Here is a 19,802-nt window from a genome sequence, read left to right on the forward strand (position 1 = left end):
TACAAACACTTACGACTTTAGAATACTCTGTTGTATTTACTGATTTTCTTTCATACCAAGTATTGCCTTGTGCATTACAGAACTGCGTGTATTGTGTTTTACCTAAGTCTAGTGAAAGAGTCAATAATTTTCAACAAAAGTTTATTTACCTGCTCAAGAGTTGAAGTTCCTTCATTAGGCTTTGTTTGTAATATAAGTAACAATCAAAATGTTTCCATTCAAATACCATACTGACCCCTTACCTACACGTAGATGGCTATATACCAACATCGGAGTCAAGCTGGGTTGCATATATGCTGCAGCAATGCCCTTACACAGAAACTTTTTGATTGCCCCTTATACTTACACTGACAGCAAAGGTAACAATTTCAGCTTCTCGGATGTACAATGGCAGACCAATTACACACAACGATAAAAAGCAGCCCAACATCGATCCCCGGTGTACACCTACAGTGATTATTCCTCATCGTGATCGAAGATGCTGCTTCACTGAGTACACTCCCTCAGTTTCTTGACGCAACACTCTGCTTCTTTTTAGTTCTATACGATGAAAATCAGTTACCAGCAAAGTCTCTGATATCATAATATTTGAGCTTCTGTGGGAGAATACTGATATCTGCACAATAAAATGCTTTGGACAAGTGTCAGAGTATATTAGATGGCAATATTTAGTCATTTAAATTTTCTATATTCTGTTTCATGAATTAAAAAAATGAAACATTGTATGGAGAGAGACATTTTGAGATATCTGTGTTAATGTTTTTGCATACAGAACTTTTCTCAGTAACTCTGAGAAGGGGGTAAGCAGCGATATTGAACAACAATGATGTATTCCACATATGTTCCACCACACTGCATATATGCAAAGAACAGAATAATTTACTTGAGATATTATCAACACAATGAGAGTTTTCACTTTTGATACAGGTAATTACTTCCTTATTTTCTTAGGTAGATCAAAGAGCAATTTGCAATTTGGCTCTTTGTATGGAGCTTTGGCATACTGTTAACTAATTAATTACAGTGTACTAAACTTCTGCACATCAGTGCTTGTTTCACTGTTTCCCATTTCAGGGTTAGTGAGAAATTGGAAAACTGATATTACCTCTAGCCGATTACGTTCTGCCTGTTCCTGTTCTCGCCTGCTTCGTTCTTCATCAGCCAATCTCTCACGTTCCTGACAGCGCCTTCGCTCTTTCTCCTCATCTGCACGCAGAGATTCCAAGTATGCCTGGTCCTGCTGCTGCCTCAGAGTCTGATTGAAGTTGCGCTCCACCCTTAAAAGTGAAGTTACACAGATATAGTGACCCAGTCCTGGTAAAAAATTATCTGCTCTGCATATACTACTTCAACTAAGTTCATAATTAAACCCAAGAATTCCAAAATTAAAACACAAAAGCAAAGAAAGTTATTTTAAAAATCAAACTAAGAGTAGAAATGATTAAACAACTCTGGAAAGGAGATTTAATATTATGCAAGGAGTATTTTGTAAAATGCTGTGGTCTGATTGCAGCTGTATGAATTTCACTCACCTGTAAAAATGCACATTCTTACAGAATGACTTGGTACAAGCAGATTCCATTAGCAATTGCCACCTAATTTGTACTGTTGATGGTTAAAATATCCAAGACAACTGAATGGTCTAGGATACGGTTTCGACAGCAAGGAACTTGCCCAGCACGGCTCAGTTTAGTAGTTTTGGAGTTAATGTATTGTTACTGGATTCTATGATGCTAAATATTCAAGATATTTTCATAGACATATTTCATTTCAGTCAGCATTCTTGCCACAACACCCCTTCCATTCTAAGCATGTGGATGTGAGGTATCTAGGCAGCAGGGAAATTCGCTGTGTCTCTCACCCCTTGCCATTTACCTGGCAGCCTGGAGCTGTGCCTAAGTTCCGCCTAATGGGCTGGACTATAATCATCCCATCTGACAGGCACACACATTTAAAATGAGCACTCTTGCTTGCATCCTCAGCATCTGTTATGTTACAGTGGTAGCAGAACATAACATGTGATCAGGTGAGTAAAGAGTTATAAATACAAAATCAAACTGGGGTAATGCAGCTACTATGAACAGCACAGTAAACAAATTGTCATAGCCAAGAAGACACAAAGTCAACACACACCATTGTGTCAACACACCACATAGTAGCACAAGTTTATAAGCAAACTATCTCTGCAAATGAAGAAGAGATTGAAAAATGTATGATGAAATAAAGGAAATTATTCAGGTTATTACAGGAAATGAAAATATAATTGTGATGGTGATGGGACTTCAGTAGTAGGAAAAAGAAGGGAAGGAAAAATAGTAAGAGAACACCGAATGGGGGAAAGGAATGAAAAAGGAAGCCACCTGGTAGAATTTTGCTAGCATAATTTAATAATTGTTTAAGAATCCTGAAAGAAGATTGTATGTGTGGAAGAGAGCTGGGGATCTATTATATGGAACAAAGATTTTGAAACCACATTTTAACTGTACGATGATTCCACAACACATGTAGAATCTGGCCATAATTTATTGTTTATGAATGGTAGATTACAATTGAGGAAATTGCAAAAAGATAGGACATTAAGGGTATGGGACCTTGATAAATTGAAGAAACCAGACGTGGTTGAGAGTTTCCGAGGGAGCATTAGGCAACAACTGACTGCAACAGGGAAAAGGAACGCAATAGAAAATGAAGCAGTAGCTATGAAAAATAAAATAGGGAAACCATATAACATACGAGATATTGAATTTTGTAGGCGAAAAGAGAAAATATAAAAATGAACCAAATGAAATGGGTGGTAGGAAATACAGACACCCAAAAAATGAGACTATATATATCAACTAAAATAATCAATTGTTGATGGTATAATGTAATTGTGTAGCTAAAAAATCTACTCAAAAAGCGATTGCAGGAGAAAACACATACATAAGTTAAGGAAATGTGCAAGCTTTCGAGCCAGTGGCTCCTTCTTCTGGCAGAAGGGTTGAAGGCGAAGGAAAAGGAATGACTCTAGATGTGACATCAAATAAAAATACTTACTTCCAACGACCTCCACTGCAGTAGCAGTTTATTCCAGATGTGACATGTCCTGACTCTTTTGCATAACTTATCATAGTGCGGTGCACCAACTGAACCACATAATTTTGTAGTGCAAAAAAACACATATATGAAAAATACCAAATATAGCAATTCAGTTCACGAAGCATATAATTCAAAATGGCACCTGATCATCTTCCAACATAGGTCCTAGTCTACATAACAGATCACTCTTTCAGTACATGCATAATACACAAAATTGTACCAATAATATTGAACATTCTAAGTTTTACCACCAGAAACACAAGTAGCGGAAAAGGAGAGACACAGAGAGAAATAAAAAAGAGAAAAAGAAAAGACTGGGTGTGGTGGTGGAATGACGGCTGTGTAGTGCTGGAATGGGAGCAGGGAAGGGGCTGGATGGGTGAGGACAGCGACTAACGAAGGTTGAGGCTAGGAGAGTTACGGGAACACAGCATGTAATGCATGAAAAGTTCCCACCTGTGCAATTCAGAAAAGCTGATGTTGGTGGGAAGGATCCATATGGCACAGGCTGTGAAGCAGTCATTGAAATGACAGCATGTTCAGCAACAGGGTGGTCCGCTTGTTTCTCGGCCACAGTTTTTCGGTGGCCATTCATGTGGACAAACAGCTTGTTGGTTGTCATCCCTACATAGAATGCAGCACAGTGGTCGCAGCTTAGCTTGTAGACCACATGGCTGGTTTCACAGGTAGGCCTGCCTTGGATGGGGTAGGTGATGTTACTGACTGGACTGGAGTATGCGGTGGTGGGAGGATGTATGGGAAAGTTCTTGCATCTAGGCCTATTACAGGGGTATGAGCCATGAGGTAAGGGATTGGGAGCAGGGGTTCTGTAAGAATGGACGAGTATATTGCGTAGGTTTATTGGATGGCGGAATACCACTGTGGGCAAGACATTTCTCATTTCAGTGGACAATGAGAGGTAACTGAAACCCTGGTGGAGAATGTAATTCAGTTGCTCCAGTTCTGGGTGGTAGTGAGTTACGAGAGGAATGCTCCTCTGTGGCCGGATGGTGGGGCTTTGGGAGTTGGTGGAAGACTGGAAATGCACAGGAGATTTGCTTTTGCACAAGATTGGGAGGATAAGTACGGTCAGTGAAGGATTCAGTGAGACCCTCGGTATATTTAGAGAGGGACTGCTTGTCACTGCAGATGCGACGACCACGGGTGGCTAGGCTGTACAGAAGGAACTTCTTGGTATGGAATGGGTGGCAGCTGTCGAAGTGGAGGTGTTGCTGATGGTTAATAGGTTTGATATGGACAGAGGTACTGACGTAGCCATCTTTGAGGTGGAGGTCAACATCTAGGAAGGTGGCTTGTTGGGTTGAGTAGGACCAGGTGAAGCAAATGGGAGAGAAGTTGTTGAGGATCTGGAGGAATGTGGATAGGGTGTCCTCACCTTCGATCCAGATACCAAAGATGTCATCAATGAATCTGAACCAGGATTCTAGGTGTTTAGAAAGGATTCCTCTGGATGGCCCATGAACAGAATGGCACAGGATGGTGCCACGTGGGTGCCCATAGCCGCACCCCGGATTTGTTTGTAGGTAATGCTTTCAAAGGATAAGTAATTGTGGGTGAGGATATAGTTGGTCATGGCTACTAGGAAGGAGGTTGTCGGTTTGGAAACCGTCAGACGTTGGGAAAGGTAGTGTTCAATAGCGATAGGGCCATAGGCATTAGGAATGTTAGTGTACAGGGAGGGGACATCAACAGTGACGAGCAGGGCACTGTATGGTAAAGGGACAGGAAATGTGGAGAGTCGGTGGAGGAAATGGTTGGTATCATTTTATATAGGGGGGCAGGTTCTCGGTAATACGTTGAAGGTGTTGGTCTATGAGAGCAGAGATACTCTCAGTGGGGGCACAGTAACTGGCTACAATGGGGCATCCTGGGTGGCTAGGTTTATGGACTTTAGGAAGCACGTAGAAGGTAGGAGTGTGGGGAGTGGTACGGGTGAGCGGAGAGATGGACTCCAGGGAGAGGCTCTGGGATGGGCCTAAGGATTTGAGTAGTGACTGAAGATCCTGCTGCATTACTAGAATGGGGTCACTGTGGCAAGGTTTGTAGGTGGAAGTATCTGATAGCTGGCGGAGTCCTTCCGCCAGGTAATCCTTGCTGTTCGAAACAACAGAGGTGGAGCCTTTGTCCGCAGGTAGGAATGTAATGTCAGGATTAGTTTTTAGATGGTGGACTGCAGTTCTTTCTGCAGATGTAAGGTTAGTCTACATGTTGAGGGATTTGGGGAATGGTGGTGAGGCAAGGTTTGAGGTTAAGAATCTCTGGAACGTTAACAGAGGGTGGTTTGGGGACAGTGGGGGTGGATCACAGTTGGATGGAGGAGTGAACTGAGTTAGGCAAGGTTCAATATTGGTCTGTGGTTGATTCTGATTGGTAGGGTTGGTGGCGAAAAAGTGTTTCCACTGTAGGCACCGGGAGAAGGAGAGAAGGTCTTTAACAAGTCCTGCATCATTGAATTTGGGAGTGGGGCCTTTGGAAAGGACTGATATTTCTGTGGGGCTAAGGCTTCTGGAGGAAAGGTTCATGACTGTTTTGCAGGTCTGTTTAGGTTCTGGATTCTGTGTGGTGGTGGGAGGGAGTTTTGGAGGGGGGGGGGGGGGTAAGTGTAGTAGGTCTGCAAGACAGGGTTTGTCCACTATGGGGAGGCTTGGGGGAGGTTTGGAGGTGGTTGTAGAGGTGGTGGACAGTGGCACTCCAGGGCGGGAGTAGGAAGTGAGCAGGATGGAGAGCTTTTTGAGGTGGCATCATGCATGCTGCTCAAGTTCCTGCAAGACAAGAGTTTCAATGTTTGTTATGGGTTCCAGGAATTTGGGATAGCACAGCATGAAAAGCTTGCGGATGGAGAGAAGGTACTGCAAGGAGGTTTGGGCTTGGTTGATATGGTTTTGCAGGACTATGTTGGTGAGAGCTAAGGGTTGGCAGAATTTGAACAGGTGGAGGTCATTGTGGAAGGAGGGGAGGCAGCCAGAGATGGGTAAGGTCATTACAGGGGGATTTTATGAGCCAAGCAACAATGTACGAACAGTATGTGGGATTGGGATCTGGCTAGGAATAAGGAGACTTTTCTGTATTGACACAGATGAAAGGAGCAAGGATCCACGGTGGTGGAAAAATGTGAAAAATTACATATATAATGTAGAATATCGTCCAAAAAATTTCACAAAAATACAACCAAATATGTTTGAAAATATATTGAAAGGATGAAATGGATGCAAAAGGGGGAAACAAGATGAAATCTGAGGGAGTCGATGATAGCAAAACGGGAAACTCGCTAAAATTGGCAGCGGGAGTAATGTGGGACATAAGATGCTGCACCAACAATCAACGTGGTCTTGCGATCATCTGTTGTGTGCACATGAGACTGTCAATGCAGTGTAGCTCATAAGTAGTGTGTGCAGTGCGGTTAGTAAGGCAACAAGAGAAACACAGGAAAGAAGGGAAAGAGGACGAACATTGAGTATAGTGATGCAAAAGAAAATAGTAACAAAGGAGAACAGCACTGGGTTAGGACCGAAGAAAAGCCATCAGCAAAAATCAAACAATGGAAAATCCAGGATGGAATGTAACAAATAGTATGAGAAGGAATGTTGCTACTCACCATATAGCAGAGATGCGGAGTCACAGATAGGCACAACAAAAAGAGTTTCACACTTAAAGCTTTTGGCCAATGGCCTTTGTCAACACCACACACACACACACACACACACACACACACGACTGCAGTCTGAGGCAACTGAAATCACATTGCAAGCAGTAGCACCAGTGCATGATGGGAGTGGCGACAGGGTGGGGGAAAGGAGGCGGCTGGGGTGGGGAGGGATGGTATGGTGGAGATGACAGACTGAAGTGTTGCAGTTTGGGTGGCGGGCAGGGGAGATATTTGGGGGGGGGGGGGGAAGGGGGGGGGGAAAGGAAGTATTGGGAAAGGAATGACGTAGAGACAAATAAATAAAAATTTTATTTATTTATTTATATTTTTTATTTATTTCTCCCTGTTTCTCTCTATGTCTCTCCTTTTCCGCTACTCTCCCTCCCCCCACCTCTCTATTGCCTGCCGCCCACCATGAGCACTTCACTGTCCGCCATCCCCACCGTACTATCCCTCCCTCTCCCTGCCCCAGCCTCATCCTTTCCCCCACCCAGTTGCCACTCACATCATATACTGGTGCTGTTGCTTGCAGTGTGCTTTCAGTCAGCTGAGACTGCAGTCATGTGTGTGTGTGTGTGTGTGTGTGTGTGTGTGTGTGTGTGTGTGTGTGTGTGTGTGTGTGTGTGTGTGCGCGCGCGCGTGTGTGTACTGTTGACAAAGGCCATTGGCTGAAAGCTTTAAGTGAGAAAATCTTTTTGTTGTGCCTGTCTACGACTCAGCATCTCCACTATATGGCGAGTAGCAACTTTCCTTCTCACAGTATAATTTTCAATAAGTAATTTATGTAATTTCAAAATTTATGCTTATTAGATCTGATAGTTAAACTCATGTTTTACTTCAACTTAAAGGCAGTAACATTAGACTCTGCTTGTCTGATAGATGTAAAGTGAGAGGATGTTGCATTGATTTGTGTGTTTGTGAACTGTAAGTACTGTATTAGGTGTTTCTGATATTTATATTTCTGTACTACAAAAATATGCAGTTTAATTGATACACTGCATTAATGAACTTCTCAAACCTCTTCATTTTTTATATTGTTTGTTTTGCAAAAATACCATGCTGGATGAAACCATTACCCATATTCCAAAAAGTGAAGATAGCTTCACTGTTGTGGGAAAATGAATTTCTGGTGAGTAAACCAGCAAGTTTTTGAAAACTATGATAAGATGAATACTTCAGACAGAGGTGAAAGAAAAGCAAAGGGCTGCATCTTCAAATTAGTCTAACAACTATTATGGCCACATATTCATGCATTAAGCCTGTGTTCACACTTCCAGGTTTTCAACCATGTTACGAAAAGTTTACACGTGTACCTAGAATGGCAAGACTCAGCCATGTAAGATGTTCCGAAGGGATTCAAATCCCTTCGTAATTTAGTGAAAAGGCAACATTCCATGCCAGCAGGAAAAGTGGATATTGTCAGATGTATGTTGTGTTGAGGGCAGTTTGTCTTCCGGTTCATATTAGACTGTTTCCACACTACAGTGAAGTGTTGACAGATCAGCAGCATAGTGTCTCAGAAGAGAACTTTGAAGTTATGACAATGCTTTCTGCTGAAAAACTTTCAACAGTATATGGTTGCAAAGTTATTTTAACTTTAACAGATTCAATTTAATGGGTTTAATATAAACAGTTTCTTTTTCCAAAACGTAAAAATATGTGATCTGTGATGTCGAGATGGATATATTTTCTTTTTCAACATTGGGGGGGGGGGGAATGAAATAAGGCAAAAATAAGGAACATAAGGTAACTCAAAAACAAGTTGTCAGAAACTAATACAAAAACCGGCCAAAAACAACATCAAAATTGGCAGAAAATAATACTGAATTGGTCATAAAATAAAATTATTTTTTCCTGTCCCAATGCATACTGTATTAAGCTATTGCCACCTGTGGGCAAAACTGTAGGGCTTATTTCGACCAATTTTGGAAACAAGTTCTGCAGTCATGACCGTCTCTGTTGCTAATTTGGGGAAAAATGTCATTATAATTACTACTAATAGTAGTATTACTAGAGATATTATCATCTTCATTTCCATACAATCTGTCAAACCAAAAAACTCACATCTGTTACATAAAACTGCGATAAATACTTAAAAGCACAATGATAGCGTATGGTGATACAGGGGTAGTGGTTTTGGCCAGCACAAGAACCATGAATTTAATTAACTAATACACATTTATTTCAGGAAGAGCCCTTTGACATCCTCACCATTTAGAATCACACAGTTTAAAGAACATTATGAATATTGTAATGATGGAATCACTGGTAGAAATCTAACCTGGGGGAAGATAAGTCAAAGGAAGGCACAGCCACATTTTTAGCATTTGTATATTTTGGGGAAAAAATTGGATAGGTTGACTGGAATACATTCTTTGAAATCTTGAAATAACCACGGATAAAATACTGGCAGTAAAAGGCTATCTACAACTTGTACAGAAACCAAATTGCAGTTATAAGAGACAAAGGACACAGAGGGAAGCAGTAACTGAGAAAGAAGTGAGAACAGAGTTGCAGCCTAAGCTACATGCTATTCAATCTCTACACAGAATAAGTGGGAAAGGATCTCAGGAAAATATTTGGAAAAGGAATTAAAGTTCATAAAACACTGAGGTTTGCTGATGACTTTGTCAGACAGGATATAGAAGCAGCTGAACAGAATGGACAATGTCTTGAACAGAGATTATAACATGAACATCAACTAGAGTAAACCAAAGGTGGTGGAGTGTAGTCAAATCACGTGGAGCCTAGAGATTTAGATTAGGAAATGAGACAGTAAAAGTACTACACAAGTATTGTTGCTCAGGCAGCAGAATAACTGATAATGATTGAGGTAAAGATGATATAAAATGCAGATTGACAATAGTTAAGAAAAGCATTTCTGGAAAAGGGGAATTTGAAAACAATGAATATAAATTTAAGTAATAGGAAGGCTTATCACAGTATTTGCCTGGAATGTAGTTTTATGCAAAAGTGATACACAGACAATACACAGCACAGGAAAAAAGAGAACATAAGCTTTCGAACTACAGAATTACAGAAGAATGCTGAAGGTTATATGGGTGGAGTGGGTAACTAGGGAAGAGGTATTACACTGAATTAGGAAGAAAAGAAATGCATGACACAAGTTGACAAAGATGAGACAGATCAATTGCAAACATTCTGAGGCATCACAGAATAGTTAATTTGGTTATGGAGGGAATTGTGTGTGGGGGAGGGAGGGGGGGGGCAAAAGTGTAGAGAGGGAAGGGGGGAGGGGGATAGGGAGGGATGGAGGGGGGAGAGGGAGAGAGGGAGGGGAGAGGGTGAGAGGGAGAGAGGGAGGGGAGAGGGTGAGAGGGAGAGAGGGAGGGGAGAGGGAGAGAAGGAGGGGAGAGGGAGAAAGGGAGGGGAGAGGGAGAGAGGGAGGGGTGAGGGAGGGGTGAGGGAGAGAGGGAGGGGTGAGGGAGAGAGGGAGGGGGGAGGGAGAGATCAAAGCTTCAGGGACAAGTGCATGAAGGTTGTAGTAGTTATGTGGAGATGAAGAGACTTACATGGCAACCTAGTGAGGAGAGTTGCAACAAAACAGTCTTTGGACTGAAGACAACAAAAATCACAAAACAGTCTTTTACAGTCTTGCCTAGACATTACAGATTATTGTCCATACAATGACTTCTTGAAAAATGGGTGACTTTCTTACCTCACATTCACCAGAACTGTAAGACAAAACAATTAAATAAGAGTGATACTTCGTGGAAGGTCACCACATCCTGACTTCAACAATCACCTGTCCTTATGCAAGACAGAAATATGAAGAAAGAATGAAATAAAAGGATTAAGCCACAATAACCAAAGGTTATCTAATTATCAGCACTACAAAATCTTTTTAATTTTCATTCTTTAAGTAAATGGGAATAATTTTATACCATGAAAAATCCACGACAGAATGTAGCCTTGTTGTATATAGTCTTCGTCGGAAATAGACAACACACACACACACACACACACACACACACACGAGCACAATGTCTAGCTGAGTCAAGACCAATCTGGCCTCAGTAGCCAGAGATAGCAGTTTTGTGTGTGTGTGTGTGTGTGTGTGTGTGTGTGTGTGTGTGTGTGTGTGTGTGGTGTTCAGTTCATTTCCAATGAAGGCCTTGTTGGCAGAAAGTTCATTTTCTGACAGTCTGTTTGTTGTACCTATCTGGGACTAAGAATAGACATAAGTGTCATTGACTACGTTTTGTAATACATTAAGAAAATAGTCACTAACTATTAGACTAAAAATGACTATGTTACTAATAGCAGTATACAGGTAACCTACTGATGTTGTCTATATTGTAACCTTGTGTATTTTGTCTTTTTATTATAAAATGATCATTACTGATGTGGGTTTTAAATTCTCATGCATTATGTGTTGTGTTCCCTGACTATGATTAAATGTGAAGGGAAAACTGAAAACAGACTGCCGCACAGAAACGTGAAACATAACTTAAACTATACTAACACTAACTGTGTTTAGAGGGACTGGAAAAAATAATGGAATAAGACAAAAGAATCCTAATAATAAAGGAAGCACAAATTACCTATAAATTTTTTGCTTTAATATTGCTGCAAATAGGAACTATGGATGATAGCCACGAAAGGACAGTACAGCTGTAACATTTAGATTTATCAATATCACTAACCTCTCAGCTCTGGCGGCAATAAGAGCTGCTTCATTTTCTTGTACGATGGTCTGTAGTCGCTGTATGAGCTCTTGTGGATTTACTGAACCCTCCAACCTGCGAATATTTAGGCCTGGTAATATATATCTTATGACTGACACAAATCACTTAAAAAAATTTCATAATGTTGCACAAATTTTTAATAGCCAATAAATAAAAGCAAAAGGCAGACAATTCTGAACACAACACCACAAAAGGTACTATGGTCACACCATGAGATGCTCGATGTCTGAAACATGATGGGTGCAGTAAGAAGAAGGTGCCATGCATAGGCGCAATATGACTAGTGAAGTCCTAATGGTAAACACTAGCCAAGTGATAGATGGTGAGGTAATTGGGCAGTACTGGTAGCACTGGAAGGGAATTCCTACAAGCTGGTGTGAATATAGTGGTTCTGGAGCTTCACTGTCTTAGCAAAACAAGTTCTTACTCTCAGTGCCTTCATGAGACAATTAAATGTTTGCATCAAAATCAAACATTCAGCTTCTGCAATGTTAGCATTACTGCAAAATTGCCCTATAACAACTTGCTACTTCAGTTGGGAAACTGGTAATAAGCATACCATCATCTTATATTACTGCCTATTAATATATAAGAGGCAGTCAAAAACTTTCCATTTGAAGGCTGCACGTTGCTAAAATCACATTGACTGACCATCTGTGCAGGGTTCCATACTTTACAGTGTAACGCCACAACTGTTCAATGCTAAGGCTTCCTGCCAACTGGAGCTGTAGAAAAGAAGCTACGGAACATACAAAGGCTGCCAACTGTTGAAGAGTTACGAAGGTGGAGGCATTACTTTTCAGTCAACCCTCGTAGTTCCTTACTCAGAACTTAGGAGGTTAAAAAAGGAAGGACAAGTCACTCAGGCTCAAGGATGAGAGGGACTGACCTGTTGTAAGGATGAGTGGAGACATGGCATTAGCTTTGTGTTAAATGACTGGAGCCTCACTATTATTAAATTTGCTTGGTATTTAGTATTCAATGATGGCAATAGGGTTTTAGTCCAGTTTTAAGTGAGGCGGTAGGTATAAAATGGAATCTGTTGCTGCTTTGTAGAAGACATCATAGCTTATGGTATTTTATCAAAGCAAATGAAAACATACAACAGACTGGACTGGAATTTTCTTATTTCTGAGCCTTGTTTTATGCTACTGTGTCAGTTCCTATGAAATCTGAAGTGTTTCCAAAACAAATAGATTTATTAACTTCAATTCTGGTTAACATACAAAACAAATAATATACATCACAAATGAGATGATGCACAAGAGGCACCACAATGATGAAGGGAGGACACACTTCTGCTACTTTGTTCCACAGCAACTAACAGTAACTTTTGACATTTATTGTTCACTGGACACACAGATGTGACAGTACATGACAAAACACACAACGGGTAAGAAAATCAACAAACTTCTACAGACTAGCTTTTCATGCCTGATTAATTCTATCTGATGTGGTAGCTCTAATAACAGCCCGATTAAAGGGACAGTGGGACATGCCAAGGAATGGCAGGAGAGCAAAGGTCTTTACAAGAATGTTTTACTATCAATAAACAGACAAAAACCTCAATTATGTGTGTCATTTTTTGGAACACAAGTGTAGGAAACTTCAGGAATATCAGAAGGTTTTTATTTTATTTATTTTTTTTCTTTGTGTGTGTGTGTGTGTGTGTGTGGGGGGGGGGAGGGGGGGGGGGGAGGACTGGAGGTCTCTGAACAATGCGATATGGCTTTATGAAATGAAATCTCATGCAAAATCAATAAACTTTTTGTTGAAGGCTCAACTCCTGAATCCAACTAACTTCCTATGTCAGCTGAGCCTCATACACAATCTATCTTCTTCCCAAGATTCATCCTGATTGTCTCCTGAATACATTTCTACATTGGTGTTCCGACAACAAGAATGCATAGTCTGCTCCTGCTACCATACTGCTTCACTCGTATACCCCACATGTAAATTCACACTTCTTTTCTCAGTTACACTATGACAGCAAACTTAATGAATTTTCACTAATAATTCTTTGACCTTTAAAACATAACTACCTCCGCATATGACGAAGAGATTGATGAAATGTATGATGATATAAAAGAAATTATTCAGATAGTGAAGGGAAACGAAAATTTAATAGTCATGGGTGACTGGAACTTGACAGTATGAAAAGGAAGAGAAGGAAACGTAGTAGGTGAATATGGAATGGGGCTAAGAAATGAAAGAGTAAGCCACCTGGTAGAATTTTGCACAGAGCATAACTTAATCATAGCTAACACTTGGTTCAAGAATCATGAAAGAAGGTTGTATACATGGAAGAAGCCTGGAGATACTGGAAGGTATCAGGTAGATTATATAATGGTAAGACAGAGATTTAGGAAAGAGGTATTAAATTGCAAGACATTTACAGGGGAAGATGTGGACTCTGACCACAATCTATTGGTTATGACCTGTAGATTAAAACTGAAGAAACTCCAAAAAGGTGGGAATTTAAGGAGATGGGACCTGGACAAACTGATTAAACCAGAGGTTGTAGCGAGCTTCCGAGAGAACATTAGGGAACGATTGACAAGAATGGGGGAAAGAAATAGAGTAGAAGAAGAATGGGTAGCTTTGAGAGATGAAATAGTGAAGGTAGCAGAGGATCAAGTAGGTAAAAAGACAAGGACTAATAGAAATCCTTGGGTAACAGAAGAGATATTGAATTTAATTGATGAAAGGAGAAAACACAAAAATGCGGTAAATGAAGCGGGCAAAAAGGAATACAAACATCTCAAAAACGAGATCGACAGGAAGTGCAAAATGGCTAAGCAGGGATGGCTAGAGGACAAATTTAAGGATGTAGAGGCACATATCACTAAGGGTAAGACAGATACTGCCTACAGGAAAATTAAAGACACCTTTGGAAAAAGGAGAACCACTTGCATGAATATCAAGAGCTTTGATGAAAACCCAGTTCTAAGCAAAGAAGGGAAAGCAGAAAGGTGGAAGGAGTATATAGAGGGTCTATACAAGGGCGATGTTCTTGAGGACAATATTATAGAAATGGAAGAGAATGTAGATGAAGATGAAATGGGAGATATGATACTGCGGCAAGAGTTTGACAGAGCACTGAAAGATCTAAGTCGAAACAAGGCCTCGGGAGTAGACAACATCCCATTAGAACTAATGACAGCCTTGGGAGAGCTAGGCCTAGCAAAACTCTACCATTCAGTGAGCAAGATGTATGAGACAGGCGAAATACCCTCAGACTTCAAGAAGAATATAATAATTCTAATCCCAAAGAAAGCAGGTGTTGACAGATGTGAAAATTACCGAACTATCAGTCTAATAAGCCATGGCTGCAAAATACTAACACAAATTCTTTACAGATGAATGGAAAAACTGGTAGAAGCCGACCTCGGTGAAGATCAGTTTGGATTATGCAGAAATGTTGGAACACGTGAGGCAATACTGACTCTACGACTTATCTTAGAAAATAGATTAAGAAAAGGCAAACCTACGTATCTAGCATTTGTAGACTTAGAGAAAGCTTTTGAAAATGTTGAGTGGAATATTATCTTTCAAATTCTGAAGGTGGCAGTTATTCAATCTGTATGTTGAGCAAGCAGTAAAGGAAACAAAAGAAAAATATGGAGTAGGTATTAAAATCCATGGACAAGAAATAAAAACTTTGAGGTTCGCCGATGACATTGTAATTCTGTCAGAGACAGCAAAGGACTTGGAAGAGCAGTTGAACGGAATGGACAGTGTCTTGAAAGGAGGATATAAGATGAACATCAACAAAAGCAAAACGAGGATAATGGAATGTAGTCGAATTAAATCGGGTGATGTTGCCGGAATTAGATTAGGAAATGAGACACTTAAAGTAGTAAAGGAGTTTTGCTATTTGGGGAGCAAAATAACTGATGATGGTCGAAGTAGAGAGGATATAAAATGTAGACTGGCAATGGCAAGGAAATCGTTTCTGAAGAAGAGAAATTTGTTAACATCGAGTATAGATTTAAGTGTCAGGAAGTCGTTTCTGAAAGTATTTGTATGGAGTGTAGCCATGTATGGAAGTGAAACATGGACGATAAATAGTTTGGACAAGAAGGGAATAGAAGCTTTTGAAATGTGGTGCTACAGAAGAATGCTGAAGGTTAGATGGGTAGATCACATAACTAATGAGGAGGTATTGAATAGGATTTGGGAGAAGAGAAATTTGTGGCACAACTTGACTAGAAGAAGGGATCGGTTGGTAAGACATGTTCTGAGGCATCAAGGGATCACCAATTTAGTATTGGAGGGCAGCGTGGAGGGTAAAAATCATAGAGGGAGATCAAGAGATGAATACAGTAAGCAGATTCAGAAGGATGTAGGTTGCAGCAGTTACTGGGAGATGAAGAAGCTTGCACAGGATAGAGTAGCATGGAGAGCTGCATCAAACCAGTCTCTGGACTGAAGACCACAACAACAACAATAACAGCAGCAGCACAACAACAACAACAACAAAAACAACAACAACAGAACATAAATTTAGAAACAGATCAGGAGTAAAGCCATCAGGAATAGAATGACTCCCTGCAAAATGAAGATTTTAAGATGGCAGCACCAGGAGCCGGCCCAGGTCCTCTCAAAATTTTCTTGGCCCACCCAAATAAGATGAGCAAATTTCAATATCAAAGTCAATCTTTATTTTCTACAAGTTAAAATAACTCGTATACAGCAATAAGCTTATGGTAAATGATGCTGTTAATTTATAGCACTAATTGAAATTCCTGAATGGAGGAATATGTAAAATAAGGGAAAGGAAGACACTCGCCTATGGCAGATTCATCCACTCCAGATGACAGGTTGCCTTTCCCTTATTTTCTATATAACTCTGTTAATTTGTTAAACAATTTTTGTACCATAATAAAGGCATAAAATAATCTGAATACGTTTGAAGTGGTATTTATGATGGTGAAGTTCATATAAACCTATCCATTGATCTGTACGCGTTGAACAACAAGCAAACAGACTACTCGATCAATTACTGAATGAACAGTTCTTCCACAGTTTCTGTTTTGTATTTTTGCATGTGTTTTATGGTATGCCTTAACAGTAAACAATGAAAACATATTTGGTATCATTGTGATCTCTGTTTTGTTCTTATAGTAAATTTGATGTGTTATTAAAAGTGAACATAGTAACTTGGCAAAACAGCCTAGTATATCAGATTTCTTCATTCGGCAACGAAAATTTATTATACCAAATGAGAACATTTCAGGTGTAACCTGTAGCTTGTCCAGAGGTACATGTTCCATTTATTCCTTGGTGTTAGAAAAAAAAGACGATAGCGGGAGCAACCCATTCTTCGAGGTTGTCAAATTTGTAGGTAAAATCCACAAAATGGGATGCATACACAGAATGCCTCCCCCCCCATGAACCATGGACCTTGCCGTTGGTGGGGAGGCTTGCGTGCCTCAGCGATACAGATAGCCGTACCGTAGGTGCAACCACAACGGAGGGGTATCTGTTGAGAGGCCAGACAAACGTGTGGTTCCTGAAGAGGGGCAGCAGCCTTTTCAGTAGTTGCAAGGGCAACAGTCTGGATGATTGACTGATCTGGCCTTGTAACAATAACCAAAACGGCCTTGCTGTGCTGGTACTGCGAACGGCTGAAAGCAAGGGGAAACTACAGCCGTAATTTTTCCCGAGGGCATGCAGCTTTACTGTATGGTTAAATGATGATGGCGTCCTCTTGGGTAAAATATTCCGGAGGTAAAATAGTCCCCCATTCGGATCTCCGGGCGGGGACTACTCAAGAGGATGCCGTTATCAGGAGAAAGAAAACTGGCGTTCTACGGATCGGAGCGTGGAATGTCAGATCCCTTAATCGGGCAGGCAGGTTAGAAAATTTAAAAAGGGAAATGGATAGGTTGAAGTTAGATATAGTGGGAATTAGTGAAGTTCGGTGGCAGGAGGAACAAGACTTCTGGTCAGGTGACTACAGGGTTATAAACACAAAATCAAATAGGGGTAATGCAGGAGTAGGTTTAATAATGAATAGGAAAATAGGAATGCGGGTAAGCTACTACAAACAGCATAGTGAACGCATTATTGTGGCCAAGATAGATACGAAGCCCACACCTACTACAGTAGTACAAGTTTATATGCCAACTAGCTCTGCAGATGACGAAGAAATTGAAGAAATGTATGATGAAATAAAAGAAATTATTCAGATTGTGAAGGGAGACGAAAATTTAATAGTCATGGGTGACTGGAATTCGAGTGTAGGAAAAGGGAGAGAAGGAAACATAATAGGTGAATATGGATTGGGGGACAGAAATGAAAGAGGAAGCTGCCTGGTCGAATTTTGCACAGAGCACACCATAATCATAACTAACACTTGGTTTAAGAATCATGGAAGAAGGTTGTATACATGGAAGAACCCTGGAGATACTAAAAGGTATCAGATAGATTATATAATGGTAAGACAGAGATTTAGGAACCAGGTTTTAAATTGTAAGACATTTCCAGGGGCAGATGTGGACTCTGACCACAATCTACTGGTTATGACCTGTAGATTAAAACTGAAGAAACTGCAAAAAGGTGGGAATTTAAGGAGATGGGACCTGGATAAACTAAAAGAACCGGAGGTTGTACAGAGATTCAGGGAGAGCATAAGGGAGCAATTGACAGGAATGGGGGAAAGAAATACAGTAGAAGAAGAATGGGTAGCTTTGAGGGATGAAGTAGTGAAGGCAGCAGAGGATCAAGTAGGTAAAAAGACGAGGGCTAGTAGAAATCCTTGGGTAACAGAAGAAATATTGAATTTAATTGATGAAAGGAGAAAATATAAAAATGCAGTAAGTGAAACAGGCAAAAAGGAATACAAACGTCTCAAAAATGAGATCGACAGGAAGTGTAAAATGGCTAAGCAGGGATGGCTAGAGGACAAATGTAAGGATGTAGAGGCCTATCTCACTAGGGGTAAGATAGATACCGCCTACAGGAAAATTAAAGAGACCTTTGGAGATAAGAGAACGACTTGTATGAATATCAAGAGCTCAGATGGAAACCCAGTTCTAAGCAAAGAAGGGAAGGCAGAAAGGTGGAAGGAGTATATAGAGGGTCTATACAAGGGCGATGTACTTGAGGACAATATTATGGAAATGGAAGAGGATGTAGATGATGATGAAATGGGAGATATGATACTGCGTGAAGAGTTTGACAGAGCACTGAAAGACCTGAGTCGAAACAAGGCCCCCGGAGTAGACAATATTCCATTGGAACTACTGACGGCCGTGGGAGAGCCAGTCCTGACAAAACTCTACCATCTGGTGAGCAAGATGTATGAAACAGTCGAAATACCCTCGGACTTCAAGAAGAATATAATAATTCCAATCCCAAAGAAAGCAGGTGTTGACAGATGTGAAAATTACCGAACTATCAGCTTAATAAGTCACAGCTGCAAAATACTAACACGAACTCTTTACAGACGAATGGAAAAACTGGTAGAGGCCAACCTCGGGGAAGATCAGTTTGGATTCCGTAGAAACACTGGAACACGTGAGGCAATACTGACCTTACGACGTATCTTAGAAGAAAGATTAAGGAAAGGCAAACCTACGTTTCTAGCATTTGTAGACTTAGAGAAAGCTTTTGACAATGTTGACTGGAATACTCTCTTTCAAATTCTAAAGGTGGCAGGGGTAAAATACAGGGAGCGAAAGGCTATTTACAATTTGTACAGAAACCAGATGGCAGTTATAAGAGTCGAGGGACATGAAAGGGAAGCAGTGGTTGGGAAGGGAGTAAGACAGGGCTGTAGCCTCTCCCCGATGTTGTTCAATCTGTATATTGAGCAAGCAGTAAAGGAAACAAAAGAAAAATTCGGAGTAGATATTAAAATTCATGGAGAAGAAATAAAAACTTTGAGGTTCGCCGATGACATTGTAATTCTGTCAGAGACAGCAAAGGACTTGGAAGAGCAGTTGAATGGAATGCACAGTGTCTTGAAAGGAGGATATAAGATGAACATCAACAAAAGCAAAACAAGGATAATGGAATGTAGTCTAATTAAGTCGGGTGATGCTGAGGGAATTAGATTAGGAAATGAGGCACTTAAAGTAGTAAAGGAGTTTTGCTATTTGGGGACCAAAATAACTGATGATGGTCGAAGTAGAGAGGATATAAAATGTAGGCTGGCAATGGCAAGGAAAGCGTTTCTGAAGAAGAGAAATTTGTTAACATCCAGTATTGATTTAAGTGTCAGGAAGTCATTTCTGAAAGTATTTGTATGGAGTGTAGCCATGTATGGAAGTGAAACATGGACGATAAATAGTTTGGACAAGAAGGGAATAGAAGCTTTCGAAATGTGGTGCTACAGAAGA

At 40.5% G+C, this 19,802-nt stretch overlaps 1 protein-coding gene across 1 annotated transcript in view; it reads right to left on the bottom strand.

Moving 5' to 3' along the window:
* LOC124794641 (FAS-associated factor 2) overlaps positions 1–19,802 on the bottom strand; it is a 118,681-nt gene that overhangs the window by 16,175 nt on the left and 82,704 nt on the right. The window contains exons 5-6 of the mRNA XM_047258158.1: positions 11,413–11,508; positions 1,106–1,277 (exon numbers count right to left, since the gene is read on the bottom strand). Coding sequence (XP_047114114.1) covers positions 1,106–1,277; positions 11,413–11,508 — 268 coding nt within the window. The remainder of the gene's footprint in view (positions 1–1,105; positions 1,278–11,412; positions 11,509–19,802) is intronic.

This window comes from Schistocerca piceifrons, chromosome 4 (assembly GCF_021461385.2).
Source record: "Schistocerca piceifrons isolate TAMUIC-IGC-003096 chromosome 4, iqSchPice1.1, whole genome shotgun sequence".
Lineage (NCBI taxonomy): Eukaryota > Metazoa > Arthropoda > Insecta > Orthoptera > Acrididae > Schistocerca > Schistocerca piceifrons.